General features: G+C 38.8%; 1 protein-coding gene across 5 annotated transcripts; it reads left to right on the plus strand.

The window, feature by feature from the left end:
• Positions 1 to 11: 11 nt before the first annotated feature.
• LOC124183389 (helicase domino) lies at positions 12 to 24,026 on the plus strand. 5 transcript variants are annotated; one of them, XM_046571821.1, is made up of 33 exons: positions 569 to 817; positions 2,565 to 2,761; positions 3,124 to 3,823; positions 4,235 to 4,363; positions 5,266 to 5,492; positions 5,602 to 5,928; positions 6,239 to 6,449; positions 6,540 to 6,757; positions 6,856 to 6,990; positions 7,231 to 7,321; positions 7,590 to 7,777; positions 7,866 to 7,976; positions 8,251 to 8,566; positions 8,810 to 8,984; positions 9,070 to 9,256; positions 9,660 to 9,796; positions 9,919 to 10,105; positions 10,212 to 10,557; positions 11,034 to 11,114; positions 11,202 to 11,462; positions 11,799 to 12,112; positions 12,217 to 12,512; positions 12,581 to 12,953; positions 13,045 to 13,241; positions 13,619 to 13,733; positions 13,835 to 14,191; positions 14,288 to 14,509; positions 19,982 to 20,017; positions 20,108 to 20,276; positions 20,368 to 20,855; positions 20,945 to 21,238; positions 21,374 to 22,492; positions 22,580 to 24,026. In XM_046571821.1, exons 2-33 carry the CDS (start codon positions 2,576 to 2,578, stop codon positions 22,925 to 22,927), a joined length of 8,541 nt encoding a protein of 2,846 aa, XP_046427777.1. In that variant the 5' UTR covers positions 569 to 817; positions 2,565 to 2,575; the 3' UTR covers positions 22,928 to 24,026. The 5 variants fall into 5 exon arrangements, with proteins under 5 accessions (XP_046427775.1, XP_046427773.1, XP_046427776.1 ...); XM_046571822.1 differs by lacking the exon at positions 4,235 to 4,363 and having other exon boundaries at positions 570 to 817; XM_046571819.1 differs by lacking the exons at positions 569 to 817; positions 19,982 to 20,017; positions 20,108 to 20,276; ... (2 more) ...; positions 21,374 to 22,492; positions 22,580 to 24,026 and adding an exon at positions 12 to 134 and having other exon boundaries at positions 14,288 to 19,054.
• The last annotated feature ends 227 nt before the right edge of the window (positions 24,027 to 24,253 follow it).

A 24,253-nucleotide genomic window follows, 5' to 3' on the forward strand; every position in this document is an offset into this window, starting at 1 on the left:
CGTTCGTTAGAGTAAACTAGGCAGGATAAAAAAAAAGAATAAATCAGAAACAGATGCCCGGAAAATACAGCCGAACAAGTTTTAAGCCGAGTGAATTCAGCATCATCAAGGAAAGCTGAAAACCGGTGAAAAAGGTGAGTCGTGAGAAACAAAAAATTATTCTCAGAAATATTTAAGTCATGCATGTGTGGTAAGAGGCATGCATGCGCGATGCAAGATACATTCCACGCTAAATCAACGGCACAACATTTTGTTCGAATCGAATGTCGGAAGTAATTAGAGTAAGCTTAGATTTTCCGAATTTTGTCGTTGCGTATGAAATTCCGATTATAGATTACTTTTTTTTTCCCCGAAAGACTAACCCTCAGGTGATATTGGATTGCTGATTTGACCGGTGTGGCCGGAAGTGCGTACATTCGATATTTTGCCCTGCACCAATCAGCGACGAGCATTTAGGCCACGTTGCCGTGTCTCAGACAAAATCTAGCCAATGAGAGAACCTCTGTCCCAGACGCAGCGACACCTATCGTCGATTCTGTAACTACAATCTGTACCGGAGAAGTACGTCAAGCAAGGCAACGGAGCTTTTGGGTTGCGGTCCGATGAAATTTGTCGGGGAGCCGTCGCCATGTTTAGAAGTGTGTGCGTCCTTGAGAAGAGTCGAGCGCAAAATGTTCTCTTAAAATATGAGATATAGCTCACGTGCCGAATATTACGTGGGGTACCTAATTACGCTTTAACACATTCTAATTATCGGTGTGATGTTATTTTTCGCGGATGGCTAACCTACGTTGGAGAATTTTGTGATTACATTATGGTAAGTCCGACCATCGAAGGAGGGCAACGCCAATATGGCGGACAGGAAATTTCCTTTGTATCGGAGCGGGTTTGCCGACGCAATATGAAAAAAAAAAAAAAATTCTGATATCGTTGATAGTTTCTCATTTTCTCATATTTATACCGGCGATGAGAATTTTTATCCGCGTTAACCGTCAAGTTTGGAAATTAATTTGTCCATTCAATATTCGATCTATTTAAAAAAAAAATTTTTTTTTTTTTTACGTGATAAATTTATTTTTTTTAAAACGCCCAGATACTACTTCCCTGCTCAAGATAGCCCGCGAAATTTGTCGTGAGTTTTTTTTTCCTCTCCCTTACAACTTACCCACTTAGACTCCTCAAGTAAATCGTGTGAAAATTACGGAATGCCGAAGCGGTGCTCGATATATTCCGTATTTGGCCGTTTGCATCCGACGGCGCTCCGCGGGTAGAATTGCGAATACGATATACGCCCGAAAATCACGCCGGCCATCAAACCCAGACTGCTTGTATGCTGCCCAGCGTGAACGCGATTTCGAGATCGCCGCTTTTCGCGATTGACGAGTGACGACAGTCTTGTATTAACGACACCGCGTGGCGGTCTCAGATTTTCGTTATCGACCACGAATGAAGCAGCATTATGTGTGAACGAAAATAAATCACGTCAAACTTTTATTTATTTCCTCGGATTTTAACAATGGTATTTTATCACTCGCGGTTGTTTGAATGTACGTATAACGCGTAAACAGTTCTTGACTCTCATTATTATTGTTATTTTATGTTTATACTACACGTCGTAACAGTTTGTCAATCATCACTCTGATGCTTATCGCTAGAATACAACGATGACATTTATTTTAGTTTTCTGCTATTAGTTCCCAGAAAATATTGGGATCTACGAATATTTAAAGTGAATTATTCGTTAATCTCTACTTGCATCATTTGCATGATATAAATGTTTCGTCGTAGGTTATGTTATATTTGGCTTAAGTTTGCAATCAAAACTGAAAATCTTCTGTAGAATTAGATTCTTAATCGTCGTGTTCAATTATTTCTTTTCTCTCTCATTGTTTAAAATATAATAGGATGTTTAAGATTGGACATACGATTGATATGCAATCACACTTTTTATCAAGTCAAGTCAAGTAAATACTTGAACATGAAAAGTCAGAAAGCGAACTAAGCAGATGTGCAATGTCGAAGTTGAGTCAGGACAACTTTAATTCAATGAATTTCACTGTTTGCTCTTTAGTAGAAAAAGTTCATAATGCTGTGTATTTGGGTAAAAAAAAACCCAGTCATTAAAAAGCTTAGAAAGGTTGCATTGTCGCACAATTTTTTTTGATGGCATATATGTCCAATTATAATAAATTAGCATATTTTTTTCATCAAAGAATTCTATACAAATTAACAAAGATAAATATTTATCTAGTTTATTGTTGCAACCAACATTACACGTAATATGGCTTGAACTTGTGGATCATAAAATTATATTACTGAAAATTATGTGAGTAACATCAGAAGTTTATTTAGTAGAATTTATCAGAGATAAACTAAAAAAAATTTATATGCATGAAAACCAGAGTGCAATTTGCATACAAAGATTTGTTGGAATCCTGTTTTGCCATCACGCCGGTCAATTCAATTTTAGAAATTAAAATCTTAATATAAGTCTTTCTCCAAAATATAATGGATCTCATTATTGAGGTCCAGTTCTGTAGAAAAATGTTAATTTTCTTTTTCAGTGTGACGTGCGATGAGTGATAAGCAGACTGCTGCTAGTCTACCGCCCCTGGTTGGGGGCGGAGGAAATAATGGGAGCTCATCCCAACAAACAGTTAGACTACAACAAGTTCTGGCCAATACCCAGGGCCTTAACGTCCTCACAACAGGTGGCGGACAACAATTTGTCATCACTTCACAAGTTCCTGGCCTCGCACAGGTGAAACGGAAGTTTAATATTAAAGGGTAGAAACAATCACATGGAGTTTTCAGGGTGCCCATAATACCTGTAAATGTTGAGAAAATTTTCAAATGGAAATATCAGAACATTTTTAAAATTGAAATATGCAAAACTACTGAAGAAAATCTGCCACCTTGACAATTCAATTATTCTATAAGAGCGATCATGATGAGAATACCAAATCGAGAAGTATCAAGATTCATTCAGCTTGCAATTACTGTCGAAATCGAGGCATTTGCCTGAATCCTTAGGATAGAAAAAAAATTCAATCACCACTTTAGCTACAGATGTGAAATTGAACTTGTATTTCTTTTTTCTCTCTTCCCTCCAATCAAAATCAGGTTATACCTGGAACAATCACCACTAATGCTGGTGTTCAACAAGTCGGGGTTACAAGGATTGTCAATATCAGTAGTACTTCGCCAAGAGTTAGCGTCGTTGGAGTTGCAGGTGCGAGCAATTCGCCGCTTCCGTCTCCGACTCGCAAGAGTCCTGCCAAAGTCGTCTTGTCAACGTCTCCCAAGCTGGTCAGAACAACAACACCGAATGTATTTGTCACGCCGACTTCGCAGAGTTCGGTACAATCTCCGCCGGTGAGAAAGAGACTCAGGCTCACAGAGTCGACCGAAAAAGCAACTACAGTTGAAGACTCATTGGGCTACAGAAGACGCATCATGGAACATAAAATGACGAGGATGCGAGCGATCCGAGAAAAGTATGCTGAGAATGCATCTGAGTTGTTCTTCCTTCACGCTGGTGGAAATATGATGGATTTTCAAAACTGGAGGAAGCAACCGTTCACTGCCCAGTACTTGCATTTCTTGAGACAGCACAGACTTGATCCCGAGGATGACGATGAGGATTTGACCGTTCCTTTGCCTGCGGTCATTTCAGACGTGCCAACTTCTAGCCTCACAACCAGTTTCGTCGCTGCTGCTTCCAGTAGTCAGGGTACCGAAGTTAAAATTCCAGGTGCAGGCGTCACTCCTGTCGCTGTTTCTACCACTCTCCCTGCAGCCGTTGCCCAACTAAGCCAACAAGGTAGGCAACTAATATAGAAAACAGACACAATTTTCATCCACACGACTTAAATCTATCCTGATATGAAATTTCGTTATTCCTCAAATACCATGGTAATTAGTCGTTGGGGCAAACTTGGAAACTCATGACAAAGAAAAGTTTGGGGCTATCGGTGAAAGTCAGAGATTCCAAACTGCGAAGATCTCTGGGTACAGTGAAATTTCCCCACTGTGCGAACCATTCACTGCATCGAACGTTGATCTATGGCTTTGCTCCATTTCCGAGACTATTATCATGCTCACGCAAAAACACGAATAATTCTGGATGCGGAAATGTCATCAATTTATTAGCACTATAATTGTCATGATGTTATTGAATCAACAGTAACGCATTTAGAATCACCATGCACTGAATCACTCATTTCGTAAATAGGACAAGTACCAGGTAGGCCCCAGGGAGGCCGCCACGGCATGGTGTTTGCGATACGACCAGCTGTACAGAATCCACCAGCCACTACTCACCCTTCACCTACCTCTACCATAGCACCCACCTTCATTATAGGTGATTACCGTAGGGCAGTTGTTTGGTGTATTTTCGTTTCATTTATCACTATTTATTTATTTATTTATTTGAAAGGACAAAAAATTTGCCCATTATATAATCGATTTTTTTGTTATAATATAGTTATGTTCTAGTTAGCCAGTGTTCTTGATATTGCCAATCTATTAAAATGTATTTGTTATTTCTGAAATGCCTGATGTACTATCTTACACGATTATATTTTATCATGTTGCTATCAGCAATTACTGTTTCATGGAATTATGAGTTGATGAAAATTATTGTGCACTTTTGTGGCATTGTTCGCCGCTTATTTTCAAACCCTGCTATTCCAAGGGCATTCTACTCCAAATAATCACACAACTGAGGGTTAATAATGATGGTTATCTGTTCTCCCCTTCACGTTGTTCTGCTACATCGTTTGTGGTGCTAAAACATAGATACCTAGTAGATTCAAGGTATTGTTAAATGTCGTATCATCAATCTTTTAACAACTTTTGGTAAATTGATAAATTGTCATGTTTAGTTAAATTTCTTTAAGCTTACCCCACACAAATAAGCCGACTAGTTTGATGTCAAAGTGTCAACGCAGTGCGCTCGTTGTGGGAACAGTAACTCTGAACTTGTGTATGGCTGCTTAGTTTATCTATTTAGCCAAAGGATGTCCAGACACAGTTTAATATTTCCACTGTCGATCTTTGCTTCTGACTTTTAAGTTTGAAGTTGTGTTCAATGATCATGTCTCATTGAGTAGTTAAATTGATTGCAACCTGCAATGACTCCCTTCATCTTTTTTGCACAAGTTTTACCTGACGTTATAATTGCCTGACTTAGTAATGTTGATATTATCCAAATATCAGTTGTTAAAATTCGTTAATTTTTTCTTTTTTTTTTTCACATTTTAGGTGGCACTCCCATAGTTCCGGATCCACCGAAATCATCACCAGTACAATCGAGTCCTGTTGCTGAACGAATTCCAACTGCAGGAACATCGAATAAAACACCAAAAGTTACGACAAGTCTTACCTCTTCTCAGCCCGTTGTCAAGCTTGTCAAATTACCAGCATCAACTGTAGTCTCTTCTTGTGACATGACAAACAATCAGGAACAAATTGTAGAAAAAGCGAAACAGGTAAAATTCATGGTTTTTTTTCAGACCAATAGAGAAAAATGAAACTTTCATAAGAAGGTAAAGATTCACTGTCTGATTTCTTTTGTTTTTTTTTTCTTCTCTTATTAAGGAAGCATACGTTATGCAAAGGATCTCAGAATTACAACGAGAAGGTTTGTGGTCGGAGCGACGGTTGCCCAAAGTTCAGGAACCTTCAAGAACAAAAGCCCATTGGGATTACCTTTTGGAGGAAATGGTTTGGTTGGCTGCCGACTTTGCACAGGAAAGAAAGTGGAAAAAGGCTGCGGCAAAAAAGTGTGCTAGAATGGTTCAGAAACATTTCCAAGAGAAGGCTGTTCAAGCACAAAAGGCAGAGAAGTCTCACGAGCTCAGATTGAAAAAAATCGCCGGTTTTGTTGCCAAAGAGATTAAAACATTTTGGACAAACGTTGAAAAGGTATACACAGAGTACTTTACAAATTTTCTTTCACTTTTTGACAGATTATTTTTTCATTCATTATCTACCTTGAATATTTACCCCCACACAATTAAGCCGACCAGTTCGATATCTTTAGTGTTGAAAAGGTGCGCTCGTTGTGGGAACAGTAACACTAAACTTGTGTATGGTTGTTTAGCTTTTATCTTGTCGGCCAAAGAGGTTTAGTAATACTATCAAATGTTGAAAGTTTATCCATTTTTTTTTTTTTTTTTTTTTTAAGCTCGTCAATTAAATTTAATATTTATTCTTGCTCTTTTGTATATTCTAGCTGGTGGAATACAAGCAACAAACTAGATTAGAAGAGAAAAGAAAAAAGGCGTTGGATCAGCATTTAAATTTTATCGTTGGTCAGACTGAAAAATATTCCACCTGGCTCACTGAAGGGTTGAATAAAGCCGAAGGAGCACCCAGTGTTTCTGCTTCAATGAATAGTTCTCGGATATCGTCTCCTATTACCGCTGGAAAACATTATTCTGATGGTTAGTTGCTTACACTTCTGCTAATTCGGTCTTTTTGAGGATACCTGGCCAGATACAAAATGAATTTATTGTTATTTCTTTTATTTACAGATGAATTCGAGCCTAATCAAAGTTCGGACGACGATGAAGAGACAATTGCTAAGGCTGAGGAGGAGATGAAGTCGACGACAAATCACGTAGAGGAGGTTGAAATGTTGAAACGCGAGTCGGAACTTCCTTTGGAAGATTTGCTGAAAGAATTACCTCCCAACTACCTCGAGGAACGAGATAAAAGCCTCTCCCCTGGTCCGAACGAGGCTCTTGGAAATGTGAGTCTTGCACAAGTATTTGTACTCAAGTTAAGTTTCAAAATCTCTATTTACGTTTTGAAATTTACTCACGCATTGCTGATTATTTGCAACAAAAGGATTCAAATTCCATGGATGGTGATGAAGAATTTATCGCTGCTTCAGACGAATCGTCAGACTACGAGGACACAATTATGGAACAGGAGAAACTTGAACTCAATCAGGATCATAAACAGGAACTGAACGATCTCAAGGTAGTTTGAAATTATTTTTATATAACAATTGATGAAACTTACTAGATGTTATTCAGTGATGACATTATACACTTAACTGAAGGTACGAGATCCATTCAACTCAAACCTTTTCTGTGATGCAATCGAGGCATTTGTCTGAGAATCTACAAATCCAAATTCACAACTTATAACGACTAAGCAATTTGTTTTTTTTTTCTGAAAAAAGATTACAAAAATTGTAACATATCTGTCCTATCATAGGCTGAAAATGAAATGTCCATTGATGAGCTTATGGCGAAGTATGGGAACTTACCAGACGCGCCTATGGACGTTGATATAGAAAGTGATGGAGGTAATACATAAAGTAGTTGTCTCTGCGAATTGAAAATACCTATTTTAAGTCCGACTAGAAGTTAATTTTTCTTCGAATATCTTCAATCTGTGATGATGATATACACTCCCTGAAGGGGCGAGATTCATTCAGCTCAATCCTTTGCTGTGATGTAATTGAGGCATTTGTCTGAGATAATATTTATTCCATTTGCGAGAAATTATAGAAGTGCTGGTTCGATAAAGAACAAATTTTACTGAACTGGTAATGATAATATTTTGGTCCGTAGAGTCCAGCAAGGATTCAGTGAAAGATGAAGAGGAAGAGGAAGACAGGGTGGAAGATAGCGAGGTTGAAAGTGAAAGTGATGATGAGACCAAAGACGAGGATTCGCAAACTCAAAGCGACGACGAAACTAACGTTGGTCTTAAATCCCTTTTGGAAGATTTATCAGTTGAAAAATCTCCAAACGATAAGGTGATTCGAAACTTTGGTCGCTTTTAAGGGATGATTGAGTCCACGGGTCAACACTTTTCACCCAATTTGATAATTTTTGTTGGTATAGAGCATTGCAGAATCGATGGACAAATCAGACCAAGCCAGAAACGAGATGGATGACGTTGCGGCACTAGCTGAAAGCATACAGCCTAAGGGAAACACGCTGTTGACGACAAGTGTGAGTAGCTCTTCGCCTGAAATTTCATTATTTTCCTGATTTATATTGCCTTTGTGATCCAAGGTGATGTATCACATTTCTGATACACCACCATTTAACCGAAGGTAGAATAACGGTGGCAACTTTTACCAACCAGATGAATTTATTATTTATCACTCATCTGGGTGATGCGTCACGACAGTGTTGTTTCCTTACTTTTAGTCTTCAATTTACCTCTTCCGTGATCTTCGGTAGTTCAGGTTTCGTAATAAATTTGGTACACTGGTGCTTACAGGTTGTGACAAAAATCCCGTTTCTGCTTAAACACTCATTGAGAGAATATCAGCATATTGGTTTGGACTGGTTGGTAACAATGTTTGAAAGAAAATTGAATGGTATACTAGCGGATGAAATGGGTCTCGGAAAAACCATACAAACGATCGCCCTCCTGGCACACTTGGCCTGTGAAAAAGGCAATTGGGGTCCGCATCTTATCATAGTTCCTACTTCGGTAATGCTAAATTGGGAAATGGAGTGCAAGAAGTGGTGTCCTGGTTTCAAGATATTAACTTATTATGGCACACAGAAAGAAAGAAAACAAAAACGAACAGGTAATACTGTTGAAATATGTGTTATGTGATTTCTTGATTTATTTTTACAACTGTGACAAATTTCTGCCATGATGATAACAATACATATTTTCTGAGGGAGTGAAATAAATCCATTCGTTTCCTGTTTTTCCCGTGATGCTAAAAGAGGCATTTGCCTGATTTTCTTTTTTTTTTCTTAATATGAAGTAATGTAAAACGCTCAATTATCGGTATTTATTTTACATTAGTAAATGTCTATTTCAGGTTGGACTAAGCCGAATGCCTTTCACATATGTATTACGTCTTACAAATTAGTTATTCAAGATCATCAAAGTTTTAGACGAAAGAAATGGAAATATCTTATACTTGACGAGGCGCAAAATATAAAAAATTTCAAATCTCAAAGATGGCAGCTTCTGTTGAATTTTCAGACTCAGCGGTTAGTATTCGGAAATTTATTTCTGCACTCTTCTTATCTGTTATCGAAATCAATTTTCTTAGTGCTGTCTACATTTCCCTTTCAGGCGGCTATTGCTAACAGGGACGCCGCTTCAAAACAATCTAATGGAACTCTGGTCGTTGATGCATTTTTTAATGCCAAACGTATTCCAATCTCACAGAGAATTCAAGGAATGGTTTAGCAACCCTGTTACCGGAATGATCGAGGGAAATAGCGAGTACAACGAGAATATCATCAGACGTCTTCACAAGGTCTGTAGGTACTGCTTCCTTTATAGTTTTTTCTTTTTTTTTTTTTTTTCTCGAAAGTCCTAACCCCGGAGCCAACGACAGTTTCAAAATTCTTTTTACCATGATCTTGAAACTGATTCAATTATATTCAGGGGAATATTAAACCAGTTCTCCATTAAAACTCATGTGTTGAAAAGTGGAAAATATACAACATGTGAATCCTGTCTGGAGAAACAAGTCAACTGTTGATTAAAGTTTATGTCTGCTAGTAATTGATTATGTATATCTACATTTTCCATGTAATCATAATTTCATTTTTGCACAAGTTCACTTTTTTCACAAGCGCACCGAAACGACAATTGTGAATTACTTAAAACTTCGTAATTCATTTTCAGGTTGTATCATTATTTTTGCTTATTTATAGGTGCTCAGACCGTTTCTTTTGAGACGATTAAAGACAGAGGTTGAAAAGCAGTTGCCCAAGAAGTACGAACATGTTGTCATGTGCCGACTTTCAAAACGTCAAAGATATCTTTATGACGATTTCATGTCACGGGCCAAGTAAGTGTTTGTTCTTGTTCTTGTTTTTTTTTTTTTATTTAGTTATCATTAGCACAAACGTCTAGCAAGTGTCTAATTATTATCACTTTCTATGTTGAGAATCAATCTAATTGTTCTTTCAGAACTAGAGAAACTTTAGCAAGTGGTAATTTATTGAGCGTCATTAACGTACTAATGCAGCTACGAAAAGTATGCAACCATCCAAACTTGTTCGAAGTTCGGCCTACTGTGTCGCCTTTTCAAATGGAAGGAATCAACTATGTGACTGCATCATTAGCTTGGAGCGCTCTCGATTATGATCCTTTCAAGGTAAACTGCACTATTGTTAATCACGTAAATTAGTCATTTTTTGCTTTCATCGGTGAATTTAAAGAAAAACTGTAATTTGTAAATATCGAGAAATGTTATTTTTCAGCACGTCGATCTATCCTGTCTGAATCTATTCTTGATAGACTTGGAACTTACCCTAACAGCATTCGTAGCACATAGATCCAGGCAATTGAGAACACCCCGAAAACTCATAGAGGAAATCGATACTCAGCCTGATCCACCTCCGAGGTGTCCATCAGGGAAAATTAAAATTAATGTCAGGCTGTCTAACCAAAGTAAAACCTCGACAAACACGAATACAAATGCTACACCCCAACAGCAGCCTGCACCACCGGCGAAATTGAAAAGCTTGACAGGACTTCTACCAACTCCAAAGGTCGGAACATCGCCATTGATAAAGACATTGAACAATCAAACTCCTTCCGGACAAGGTACAGTGTGTTCAATAAGTTGTTCAAATTTACTACATTTGCCATCTCTGTTGAATTAATACTTGTCACACGTTTTTATAATTGTTAGTTCATTCTGAGAATTCACACCGGTATTTGCATCGCCGATCAGTGATTGTATATCATTACAATATACTTTTGCAGTGGTGCTATATCAAATCTACTTACTCAGGCCAGCTTGTTCACAATATTGTCATTTATGGACATTCTAGAACTGAGGATACAAAACATCTTCAAAGCAATTTTCCAAATTTGTCGTGTATGTGTGCGTGTGTGCATATGTGGTATGTTACAGAATCACGCATGAGAATTACTCTTTCTATTTCTTTAATATTTCATGGCACTTTGTACTTGAACGAATTGTAAGCGAGCGTAATATTATAACTTTGTATTTTAATCTGATCTTGATCACTGAGGTTAATTTCTATGATTTTAAATATCCAGGATAATTGTTGCAGGGGTGACTTTGAGGGTGGCCAGTGGACAAGAGCTACAAGGTTATTCGGTACAGTTGGTGCAACATCAAGGTAGCGTGAAAGGTAAGTAACATTCCCAAATTATTGTTCATATCATAATAATCTAGTGTGTAGAAACATAATGTCTGATTTGCACTTCTTTGTAAAAAGCTATTCCTGTCGCCACCTTGGCTCACACTCTGCAAACAACAGTGAATTCTATACCGACAACAGCGACGATGAATCCGCAACGTATTACCGTAGGGAATGCTAACATTAAAGACGGTATTCAGAGGCTAGCGACGCAGACTGTAACTGTAAAACAAGGAGATTCTGTCCAAAGAATAGCCGTACCAAGTTTTGCCCAACTTGTCCAGACATCGACCGGCAGGCACATTATTCTCACTTCAAATCAACAAAATACCAACACAGGTTCGGATAATTCAGCTGAATTTTGATTGATTATTTATTTTATTTTTTCGCAATTAGTAACAAATTTTGGAAGTCAAGTAAATTGTACCCTTATCCAACCGCAAAAATAGCTCTATTATAGCTTAATTTTGCTTATTTTATACTTGGGGTGAAAGTAATAGAATCCCTATTTAAACTCAGATGTCATATTCAATGTTTGACGTGTGAATCCTGTCTAGGGAGACAAAGTACATTAATATTTAAAAAAAAAAAAACATGTTAAACGTCCCAAAATTTACATTAATGAATGAAATTCACCAACTGTCCGACTGATGTCCTTTTTTCTTCTTGTGTTAGTTTCATTTCCTGTAATGACATCAAATGGTCAAAGATTGACTGTCTTATCCAAGTCTTTAATGGGTTTGACGACATCTGTTTCAACGGTAAACAGAGTTATGTCAGGTGTTGTAACCACCACTACTCCTGCAACCAGTGGTAAGCCTATAATGAGGGTTCCTCCGCTAAACGTTACAACCTCGATTCCTCAAACTACACCTGGAACACAGCAAGTACAACAGCAACCACTTAGATGCGGAATTGTCACTAGAAACTGCCAAAGTACTGCGGGTAAAAATCAGATCAAGGAAATTCCAAAATCTGAATTTCATTTGGTAAGTTGGGGCAGGCTTCCCTTATTCGACAATGTTTGATGATAATGTGAATAAAATGGCCTTAAACATATTAACACGCGCAATTTTTTTATTTCATTGCACAGCCCCAACTGGACGAAGAACGCAGGCAGCGGAGGCAAGCTAAGCTTCAAACAATCGCGAATGTCAACGAGAGGCGTTGCGCAGCTTGTCCGTTTTATGGAGAGGACCTTTTTGACGCTCTCAGAATAGCCAAGCCAGCAAAAAATTGTTGTTGGCACAGCGAAGGGTGGTTAAATTGCAATAATACGCATAAAAACCCTCGGACCAGGCGGGAATACTTTTCACGCACTGAAGCTCTCGCTGAAGCTATAAAGTCTACCGAATTAATCGTCCAGCAGCTCCAAGAAGTTTTTGAAAGGTAATCAATGTCTGGATTATCCTTTGATTGAGATTTATAATCAATTTTTTTACACGTAATTTCCTCAGGTTTGTGGTTTACGTGCCTGCGGTACGAGCTCCTATGCCAAAGTTTCATGTTTCTCATCCACCTCCACACAAGCTGTGGGGTCAGCAGAGACTGCAGATAGAATTGCAACGTGAGCTCTCTCCAAAGTTAGCACTTTTTCATCCTGTTGCCAGTGCGATGTTCACGCAGTTTCCAGACCCCCGCCTCATTCAGTATGACTGTGGTAAACTTCAGTCACTGGACAAGTTACTGCGGAAATTAAAATCGGGCGGTCACAGGGTTCTAATTTTCACACAAATGACCAGAATGCTAGACGTTCTTGAAGCTTTTCTCAACTTTCACGGACATATTTACTTACGGCTCGATGGCGCAACAAAAGTCGATCAAAGACAGGTATGTTTGAACAAATATAATAATTGAAAAAAAATTTATTCCACATACTTTTATATTTTCTTATTCATGTGTTACATCGAATATTATTTAGGTATTAATGGAAAGATTCAACGGCGATAAGAGGATATTCTGCTTCATACTGTCAACAAGATCTGGAGGTGTTGGTGTCAATTTGACAGGTGCTGACACTGTCATATTTTATGACAGCGATTGGAATCCCACAATGGATGCTCAGGCTCAAGATAGATGTCACAGGATAGGTCAAACCAGGGATGTTCATATCTACAGGTTCGTTATCGCTGTTCCTAATAATGTTTTGAAAGATATTATTTCTGGTATATAACCAGAACGGCAGGATCTAAGTTCAAATCCCCAGCTCGTTGATAAGAACCTGAGCGACAACTTGTAATATAAGACTGGTCACTGCACCCGGACAAGGCTCTCTACAGTTTTCCCCGTTCCCTGTGCAAATGTGGGTGTTTCTAATGAATATTTTAAGACTGCTAGAGACGTATTATGGTGGTCACTAAGCCATTTGTCTCACCCTGCACAATCTATCTGCTTACGGGGACATACCCGCAAGGGTATGACGGGACATGTCGCGATTATTATTATTATGCAACCAAACGTAACTCTGGTGGCTCAATTCCCGTATCTGTTTACAGGCTAGTCAGTGAGAAAACTGTGGAAGAAAATATATTGAAGAAAGCAAACCAGAAACGATTACTCGGGGATCTTGCGATTGAAGGTGGAAACTTTACAACGGCGTACTTCAAGAGTGTAAATATTATTTTGTGTACATTTGTAGAAGTAAAACAAAAAATATTCATTATACACTCGGCAAGAAGTTCATTCGCTTATAAGTTTTTTCGAATTTTCAGTCTACCATTCAAGATTTATTCAACGTCGATCAAGCTGAGAATGACGCGTCCACCAGAATGGCTGATGTATTGGAAAGAACTAAAGAAAGAGATAAAATAATTCAACGTGAGCTGCTAGCTTCCACAACGCAACCAGCGTTAGCTCAACCGTTAGAAGATAAGGCTGCAATGGGCGCGTTAGAAAGCGCGCTTGCCGCGGCCGAAGAAGAACTCGACGTGCAAGCCGCTAAGACCGCAAAAGCTGAAGCTGTTGCCGATTTGGCTGAGTTTGACGAAAATATTCCACTCGACGAGGTTGAAAAGGAAGACATGCAAATCAGCAAAGCTGAACAAGAAGTTCAACATCTCGTACAGCAGGTAACTAATCATATTTATACTCGTGAGTATGTCGGAAAAAAAGAAAAAAAATTTCGAAGTCATTTATCCTTTCTTTTTTCGTCATTTATTTTGCAGTTATCACCGATCGAACGTTACGCAATGAAATTTGTGGAAGAATCAGAAGGTAGTTTCTCGGCGGCTCAACTAGCGGCGGCCGAACGAGAACTTGAACAGCAGAAAAAGGAATGGGAATTGGGTAGGCTGAGAGCGTTGCGTGAGGAGGAGGAAAGACGAATGCGACTTGCGGACGATGACGAGAAGCCGTTGACATTCGGACGCGAGGACGCCCAAAATCAGGTTAATAGTACTAGTAATTCTAAGAAACTAGCTATTAAGAAGACGCCAGCAAGTAGGCGAAGCTTACGTAAGAGAGGGAGTCGCGGGATTCGTGAATCGTCGGAAAGTGAGCCTGAGACTACCACATCAGAGTCTGAGTCTCAGGAGGATCAATTAGAGGACAGTCCTGACGAAGAATCTAGCCACACTGAGAGTCAGAGTCAGGAGGACGAAGATGAAGACGAGGGAGATGAGGAGGAGGAGGAGGATGACGGCGGCGGGGGCGGAGGGGGAGGAGGGGACAGGCGAAGCAAGTCCAAGAGCAATGGCTCGTCTAGAAATAAGAGTAAATCTGGTAGATCGAGTGACAAAAATAAATGGGATTTAAACAGCCCTAGAACGAGGTCTAGGGGTGATGTAAAAATTAATCTATGGACCTTGGATGTAAAACCTCTACTTCCTGGTGTGAAACCTGTCTCTTCTACTAGGCCTCCTAGGAAACGTGGAAAATCAGGATCCGACGACGTGATCATGCCTCCTCCACCTCCTGATGCTTTGTCAAAAAAAATTAGCAACTCACCCACAAGCATTTACCATCGTAGGCCTGATACACCTCTACCTATAGCTTGTAAAAAGGTTGTTAATTTAGAATTGAAAACTCAGAATAAACGCACCGGGTCTAACAATAGCAGGGTTAGGAAAGTAGAAAATCACGAATCTCTTAATTCTAAAGGAGCTTCAATTAAGTCCAATACTAGTAACATTGCTTCAAAATTTAGTAGCAGAGATTCTAATGGTTTGGGGAAAACAGCAGAACGTCAGCGACAGCCTGTCGAATCTTCATTGGTTATTGACATAAAATCTGATCCGTTGAACGATATTAAAGACTATACAAAGTCACAGACTGATGAATCGGTAAACGCGACTTCAGATAATAGTATTGAAGTAGAAAGAGTCAAGTCCTCCTCCCCTTCATTGTTATCTAGTGTCGAGTCTGGCAATGATGGAGAATCGGAAATTCCTGATCTCAAAGATTATAGTCCTCGAGAAAATAGAAAAAAATGTTGCAAAAAATCTGATGCAAGGATCAGCTCTGAAAATGAGGATACGGAAGAAACTGCCAATGATTCTATATCTGTTGAATTTCAAAATTGTTCCGATAAGAAGACAGTGCTTCTGAGGAAAAAATTTCGCACAGCCCCAAACAAAGCTGCTGGGTACATGAGTTCAGAAAGTTGTAACGTAAATTCTCCCATTCGAAGTTACAATTCCGTACACAAATTAAATTCTGACTCAGATTCACAGGTATGCGGAAGTTCTAGGTCGAAGAACTCCCATTCGTTTTTGCCATTTGTGAAACTAACAAATTCTCTGTGCTCTTCTCGGCCTGAATTTGGTCTCGTTGAAAACTCGATCTCAAAAAGTAGATCAATCAGCCCGACTCCTGTGGCTACTGAAACGTGTAACACGAGCTCGTCTCATATTCTCAAGAAGACCGTATTAAATTCAAGTCCAGAGTCAAGTAAAATACGGAGTATGGATAATGAAGAAACGACTGATACTTCTGATTCTAAGAATTTGCCGAAATCTTCCGATCGTGATTTGCAGGGTGTTAAATCTGGTACTGTCATTCACAAATCTAATTTAAACTCCACTGTCAAGTCCAGAATTGCGAGGCCTGATACTCCGTTCCCAGGTGTCACAACTAGGAACAAAAGCTCGACTGTCAACGCTTATTTAAAAGTTCAACAAATGCCTCCAGATATGGCAATTGTTCTAAGACCGAGTACTCCTCCAATGTCTGGAATTGAGACCAGAAGAATAACAAGGTCGGGTGCTACTCAATATAGTAGCGGCTCAAATATAAACTCTAATTTACCAACTGGCTTTAATAAACCCGTTACGAAAATTGGAAGAGCACACAGGCCTGATACTCCTCTCCCAACGTCTGATTTAGGCAGAGTAACTAGATCAGGTTCTAGTAGACCGATTACACCTTCACCTCAGAAACAGTCACAAAAAATAGTGAAGAACGCAATTTTGCCAGATTTCAAGGTCCCAGATAATTCCCAGGTTTCCGATCTTGATCAATCTAATGAAAGCATCAAATCCGTGGAAAGTTCCTCTAGTTCGAAATCCAGTACGTCGTCTGGCAGAGAGTCCGTTAGACTCTCTAAACGGAGTTCGAATCACAAACCTGAAGAAGAGTTTCAAATCCCAACTGAATGTGTTAGGAGAACGCGTAGATTTCAACAGAGTTTAAATACTGACTCTGAAAAGTTCATCATACACAAACGGAGACCCGATACTCCTTTGCCTGTTTCATCTCGTTCGTTCAGAGTTACTCGATCAACCGTAAATTCAGAATCGTCGCCGCGATCCAGTATCTGTGAATTTTCGTCTGGCATTCGAACAAGGGCTACTAGACAATCGGGTGTGGATTTGAGCGCGGTAGATTCCTCCTTGTCTAATCACAGATTGGATGTTGTTTCGGTAAATGTTGAAACGAGTGATACTAGCATAAATTCAGGCCCGAGCTCGAGTACACAATCCACTGGCCACTTATCCCCAAAGCTGAAAGCAAACCTAACAAAACGATTATCAAATATATTGGGAACTAAGGCATTTTGCGAGAAATCCAGTATTTCTAACACTGATACAAACGCTAATGCTGTTGACGCGAGGCTTAAAAGTCGGTATGGCGTCCCTGTGGTCGATCTTTCGGATTGTCAGCCATCCGGAAAGAGCCTACGAAAAACTATTCCTTCCAATTCAGTGAAGCCAGACTCGACAACTAAAACGTTAGATAATGATGGCAAGTCATCTTCAATAAGTAAAAAAGATAAGGTGGATGGTACTGATTCTAAAAAATCTACTTATTATCCATCTGTGACACTAGAACGTGATGTTAGCAGAAAAACTCGCGAATCATCTGAAATCAGAAGCAGTAGCAATCGTTTTTCATTATCCCTGAACCACAGATCACAACAGCTTATGCCTGCATCTAAACACAGACTTGGCGATACGAAAAGTTTGAAGTCTTCTAACACACTCGAGTCAAGAGCAACCGATGATGGATACTTGTCAAAATCCGCAACCTTGCATAGGTCGAATACATACTCAAATTCCTATTCATCCAAAGCTTTTGTACGTGTCAGTAAGTTGAAGAGTAGCGAAGGTCGAATCAGTATTACGTCGTCTTCATCATTGGAACAAAGTTCCGAATCCATCATTACAAATAGTAATGATACCGAGGAATTTTCGCATCCTGATACTCTAAGCCTTGATTCCTCGGATGTTGATATGTATTCGAAAATAGTGAAATCGAGTCATTCTGTGTCTGATGATACTGCCCATGATTCGGATTCAGAAACTAGTGAAAGACAATCCTTGGCTTGCGCTGACTCTACCGTACTAACTTATATTCGTAAAATACCTGGCAGTAATGATTTTGAATACATACCTCCGCCTAAAAAGTACAGAAAGAAAAAGAGACTAAATCGCATTGCATCGGTGATGCCCAAGACTTTATTAAGTAACAAATCAGGTCAAATTGAGGTAGCTGAAATTATAGATGAAGAAGATAAAAGCAGATTTCGTTTTGGTAACAGATCAACTCATCATCTTACAATTAAGCCAATGCCTCCTCCTTCTTCAGAAAAATCAAACAATAGCCCAGTGTCTTGAGTTCCACTTAGGCTTTATTGTTACCCATCTTAGTGAGACAGCATCACTGTACAAATATTAACATTTTTAAATTCCTGCACGCGAAAACCATGAAGAATGGTTTTCAGATTTGAAACAAATTATTGCTGTAGTTTCCATCTCATTCTTCTTCTCCTCCTATTTTCTCTCTTCATTTTTTCATTTAATTTTTCTTTAAGGAGCTTTTGTAAATATTGGCAACTAAGACAAAGCAAGTACACAGATAGAATGTCATTGTCCTGAGTACAATTGTCATGCTTATTTTTATTTCTAAATTTTTTTTTCTCATATAACTTGTAAAGCAAATAATAATAAGATAATGAACGTGTCCGGTGGACGTAACTCTGTAAATGCTTAGGTTATCTACATAAGTAAGTAATGTTTCACATAAAAAAGAAAAAAATAAACAAGTGGATCATGCTCTTGACTGTACTATATTAGTTTAGATTTTAGAGGTGGGATATCCTTGATAAGTTACAGCGATGCGTAGACATAATTGAGTTCAGACCAATGGCGAGAATTCTTCACATCTCTTGATAATAGTTGAGACAAAGATAAGGACAAGAGAGAAAAAATAAATACCATTCAGCATAATTGCGATGAGCAATGATCACTTAATTTCATTGAGTACATTGTAAACGTCATATACATATACATTATATATATACGTATACGTACATGTATATAAATATATGTATATCGTAAGTCCTATGAAATCTGTGCGCATTAAAAGAGCCCCACTGTAATATTAGCGATATTAAGAAGTTGTATGCCTGTATTTTGTATGACCGAGTGAGTCCGAGAAAGTAAAAAAAACGAAAACAACAATAATAATAAACGAAATATTCCTTGCTATGAAAATGTGTTTTCTTATTTCTTGGTGCGTTTCCAAGTCTAATCAAAGGTTCAGTTCCGTTTTGGTGTCAAAAATTTTTGCTCAGTGTGCTTGTTTATGTTTGGAGAAATAACAAATCATTGCTTATTCATTCAGTGATTTGATAAGTATCAGTTTGGTGTGGCAAGGCTGTCATGACCGCACTTGAAGAGAGAAAAAAATCATAGCTAGAATTTTATTCTAGAAGACAATACATATCAGTACACAGTACAAACCCCCCGATAATCGATAGTTTATTAAAATGGCACCAAAACACTGCCTTTGCCATTCCAAACTTGGAGATAGCCAAGATATAAGCAGGCACATGATTGAGCGTCCATATGAAATTGAATTTCTATATACGCTACATGATATGAAATTGATGATAATATTGCCCAGAATGGACTGAATGAGCCTTTGAATGGATACAAGGCAAATGCTTCCCTTCATTTTTTTTTTCTACTGTTACGAACATCAAGTTCATGCATTCTTTTCAAGGAGAGTAGTATGAATCAAATTTATGAAATTGAGCCAGTATGCATAGATGTTCAGTCATGTCGTAATTAAGTTTCGAAAATGCTTATTTGGAAGAAAAGTGATATTATTATTACTGTCTTTAATACATTTTATTTTATTTACTAACAGGAATTTTTGAAAATTATGATTCCTTGCGTAGAGTTTTCAAGTTTATTAAAAAATTTAGAATGACTGGTCTCGTCTCATCTGTTTGTTTTATCTGATACAGAACCTTCTGAACGATACACTTCTCATTATTTTCATTCCAATAATATCTTCGCTTTAAATAGTTAGAGTAAGTAAAAATGAGAATATTATAATCCATTTCTCACAATATGAATAGTCATTATGGGTGAGTTAAATTAGCTGATTTATCATTCAACTTTGCTGTATTGCAGATATGGTTGTCAGAGAACACCATGGAGCAAATGCCGGTCAGTATAAAACTTATCAAAAAGCTTGAACCTACAATCAGGTATAAAATATTGTAACATATGAATAAGAGCAATTATCACCATAATCAGATGTGGTGTCCTCCGACGCCTCCGACAACAGATACTGACGTATACGTAGACTTCTCTCTGGGGTTTTTATACGAATCAACTCCGATGTCGGAAGCTCAACTGCCGCCGATCTATGTAAAGAAAGAACACAAACGGAGCAGAGTGGACGCTGGTTCAAGTGATAGAGACGGTATGTCACTGGTGATTTTTAATATCCAAGTAAAACCTGGTACAAGATCTTAGTTTACAGTACAAACTTCAACAATTTGCCGATATCGCAGGTCACCGTCCCATCAAAATGCGCCACAAGGAAGAATCCATTTACGCACCACGTTCTCTGTTCGATCGTCCATCTCCAGCTTTAATCAAAATGCGACGTGATATGAAGTTGCAAAAGTATCGAGGTATCGTTAGACCACCCGTTCCAATACCTGGAATAAAACCGTCCCCAGCTATGAAGCCTACACCGGAACCGGACCATGTTCTTGAGTGGATGATTCACGAAGATTGGGCCTTACTCCAGGCAATTCAAGTATATCAGGGACTGCCCTTGAATTTAATGATACTTTCTCCTGGACACACGCCTAATTGGGACCTGGTAGCTGACATAGTAAACAATACGTCGCGAATATATCGCTCTCCAAAGCAGTGTAGAAACAGGTACGAATCTGTAATCGTGCCCCGAGAGGAGGGCAAACTTCTCTACGACACTACGCCAAAGAAGCAAAAGAAACAAAAAGGACTTTACAAAATGCCGCAAGTTTCAGAGGTGAGAATTTTCAATTGATGATTTGACTAATGATTTGAAAAATAAGTTTCCTATTTTTGCTGATCACGTTCTGTGCTCTTTGTTTTCAGCAACAGACCAAGACAAATCGACCAATGCGAACATCACAACTATACAATCAGGATAAGAATCATTCTTTCACATCTATGTGCTGCCAAAGATTTGATACGATCAAATCAGTGTCAAACAAACGAACTCCAACGGTGAAACCGTTGCTTGTCAATCCTTTGATGAAGAATCCTAAGCACGCAGCAGTTTTAGCTGAATGCGGCATTCAGTATGACAGTCCACCAGCTCCCATTGAAGTCGCTACACGCAGGGCAGATAGAATTGCAAAGGAGAAACTCAAGAATGCTGCCAACACAGTGAGTATCGTTACTAGAATTCGTAGGACATGGAAATATTCGTCAGTTTTACTGAGATTTAACTAGATAGATTGTAAAACTTTCACATATCTTAGATAAAAACGTTGTATTCTAACACATATTTGTATTTAACAGGCATTAACAGCAGAACAACAACAGCAAGCGCAACAAGCTGCCGCCCGTTTGGCACAGCAGCAGCAGCAACAGCAGCAAGTCCAACAGCAGCAAATTCAGCTACAGCAACAGCCACAAGTGATCGTTAATACGCCTACATCACAACAGCATCAGCTGACGCAGATTGTTACCGCGGTAACAACAGCCATGAGTACACCTCTGAAAACTCTACCTTCGACAAACACAATAGTGACGAGTGTAGCGACGGTCGTAACTACGACTGTGAAGTCGAGAACTCCAGGTGCGATAACTATGCAAGATGTTCGGCCAAGTCCCACCGTCGTTAGCGTTGCTAACTTGCAGCCTGTTCAAAGAATCACGAACACCAACTTAGTATCCGCAGCGCAAACTCCATCTGCCATAACTCAGAAGGGGATAGTGGCTGTGACAGTTGCTACCGCGTCTGGTAGTAAAACCTTGACTCCTGCTCAGATTCAGTATTATAGACAGCAGCAGCAAGTATTTCTGAGGCAACAGCATCTCAAAGTATTACAAGCACAGGCGGTCGGTGGCCAGAAAGTTTCGGTCGCAGTTTCAGCAGCGGCGGCTCAACAAAGGGCTGCGCTAATGAAGCAGGGTATCACCACAGCGACTGTTGCTCAAGCAACAGGTGGTAAGCAAACCGTTGCTCGAACCGTGTCCGAGACAGAGGTGGCTGCCTTGATAAAACGTCAAGCTGTTTTGCAGCAGCAGGCTAAAGCGGTAGCTCAAGTTCAAGTTCCCACTCAAGCTGGGTTAACACCTGCTCAGATATTCGCTCAGGCTGGACTGCAGGTCCAGCAGGCTGGCACTTCTGTTGGAGGAACACCAGTCGCTACATTGGTCAAAGCAACTGGCGTTACTGGAGTCAGGGCTGCTACTCCGCAGCAAATTAGACAGCTCGCTCTTCACCCGCAGCTCTTGGCACAACGGAAATTACCGGGTCAAAAAGTTGCTCAGCTTGCTCAAGTAGCTGGAAAAGCTGGAGTACAGACACAGCTTATTGTGCAACAAAAATCTTTACCTGCTACCATGACTGTGCAGCAAATTCAACAAGTTATGAAACACGTGCAGCCATCGACTATGCAACAATTCACCCATGTATGTTTAAGCTTTATGCGTATTATTTTTCTATCAATCGATGAACTGGGTTTCATCTATTTTGTCTGCTATTTTTGATTTGTATAGGTTTCTGCCGGACAAGCAGTTTCCCAAGCTGGGCAAGTTGTCCTTGCTAAATCTCCGCTTCAAACTCGGGTGATACCTGTCGCATCGAGTTTGAAACAGACTATACAGGTTGTCACAGCAAGCAGCGCTCAGCTGCGACAAGGAACTCCGACCCAGGGAAAGCCTGTCGTAACAACCGCGAGAGGTAGTCCAGGTCCAAGTCAAGTTAGGCTCCAAACAATTACTCATCCACCCCATTCGCAGCAGCAGCAGCAGCAGCAGCAGCAACAGCAACAACAACAACAACAACAACAACAACAACAACAACAACAACAACAACAGCACCACCAAGATCCCCAAACCAAGTAAAATAGGTACAATGTAATTAAAGAAACTAGATAACCTTTCCGTAATTTTCCAGTGGTTCTTGTGTAAAATATATATTGGAATGATAAGAATTCATCTACACGAATATGTTATCATGATTCAACGAGTGATTTTACCAGATATGAATGACTCAATGTTTAAAAAAATATCGGGATTGTGTTGTTTTGTTATACGGTTGCAAGATTAATATCTCTTCTACTGTTTTTGTCCAGAGCTTTCTAATTCCAAGTTTTGCATGAATTTATTTCGTAATGTCTGGCTAAAGAATTCAGGAGTAAGGTTTTTCCGTTTGAACATAAACAGAAATTTTGGTTGGAAAGTAATTTTTATTTCTATAATGTATGTATGTACTATATAAAGATCTTTTCAAGCGTGTATATGTATGTAACTGTCGAAAAACCTTGCTGCATTACGCAGAGGAAGAAAGAAGATGATTAGTGTTAGGAGAGAAGTGGGAAAATTCCCGCTATCAAAGAACATACTTCTTTGTGGAAATACGATTTATAACTTGTAAAATACATTATCGATCGTCACATTTGATAATTTTTTCTTTTTATATATGAATTCACTCCTCTACTGGGAGTTATAATCGATTCTGTTGTAACGTTGAAACTCTTCAAGTTATATTTTACCGTTGATAAACAAAAAAGTATTCATCAACGGCAATATGAGAAAAATGATACGCTTTTCGAATATCATTTATTTTTTTAATGGTATAGCCTTAGCAATATTGCTTTTCGAAAAACTCAATATAATTTTTTACTTAATTTTATCAATCTAGAAAATTCAAGCATCTAGCAAAGTTTTTAATTATCTCGTATCTTTAGTATCTCGATACTAATTTGGAAAAAGAAATTATAAAAGAGCATTACTTACTGTACATACAACAACAATATTTATAGGGTGTAGGGTTATTATTAGTGTTTATTTGTAGCTATAATATCTCATGAGTATATTGTATTTAAGAATTTATCGATATGTGTACCTATTGTACAATAGCATTATACTAAGGTAATTTATGTATTATAATGGTTGATCGAAGAGACTAGCAACTCTGAATAAATATAATGTACATTTTGAACTATGTGGTTTGAAATTAGCAGCTTATATACAAAAACGCTTCGTCTATTTGACAGGCAAAAGGTGAATAAATCGCTTCAAATGCAATATAGAAAGATTTGTGGTGTTGATAAGGTGTGGATTGTGATAAGGTGCAAACTATCTACAACTCCAAAAAACCTCCACTAATTAACTTTAAGTCTGGGATAAGGCACCATCGTCACACTGATTAAACAAATAATCCGAATC

The sequence above is a fragment of the Neodiprion fabricii genome, chromosome 5 (assembly GCF_021155785.1).
Source record: "Neodiprion fabricii isolate iyNeoFabr1 chromosome 5, iyNeoFabr1.1, whole genome shotgun sequence".
NCBI classification, from domain to species: Eukaryota; Metazoa; Arthropoda; class Insecta; order Hymenoptera; family Diprionidae; genus Neodiprion; species Neodiprion fabricii.

Bases quoted from the DNA above. Each gene is read 5' to 3' on its own strand.
- LOC124183389 (XM_046571819.1), top strand. From the start codon at position 2,576: ATGAGTGATAAGCAGACTGCTGCTAGTCTACCGCCCCTGGTTGGGGGC. The intron at 7,977-8,250 runs GTGAGTAGCTCT...TGGTGCTTACAG, and splicing joins ACACGCTGTTGACGACAAGT to GTTGTGACAAAAATCCCGTT. The intron at 9,257-9,659 runs GTCTGTAGGTAC...GCTTATTTATAG, and splicing joins TCATCAGACGTCTTCACAAG to GTGCTCAGACCGTTTCTTTT.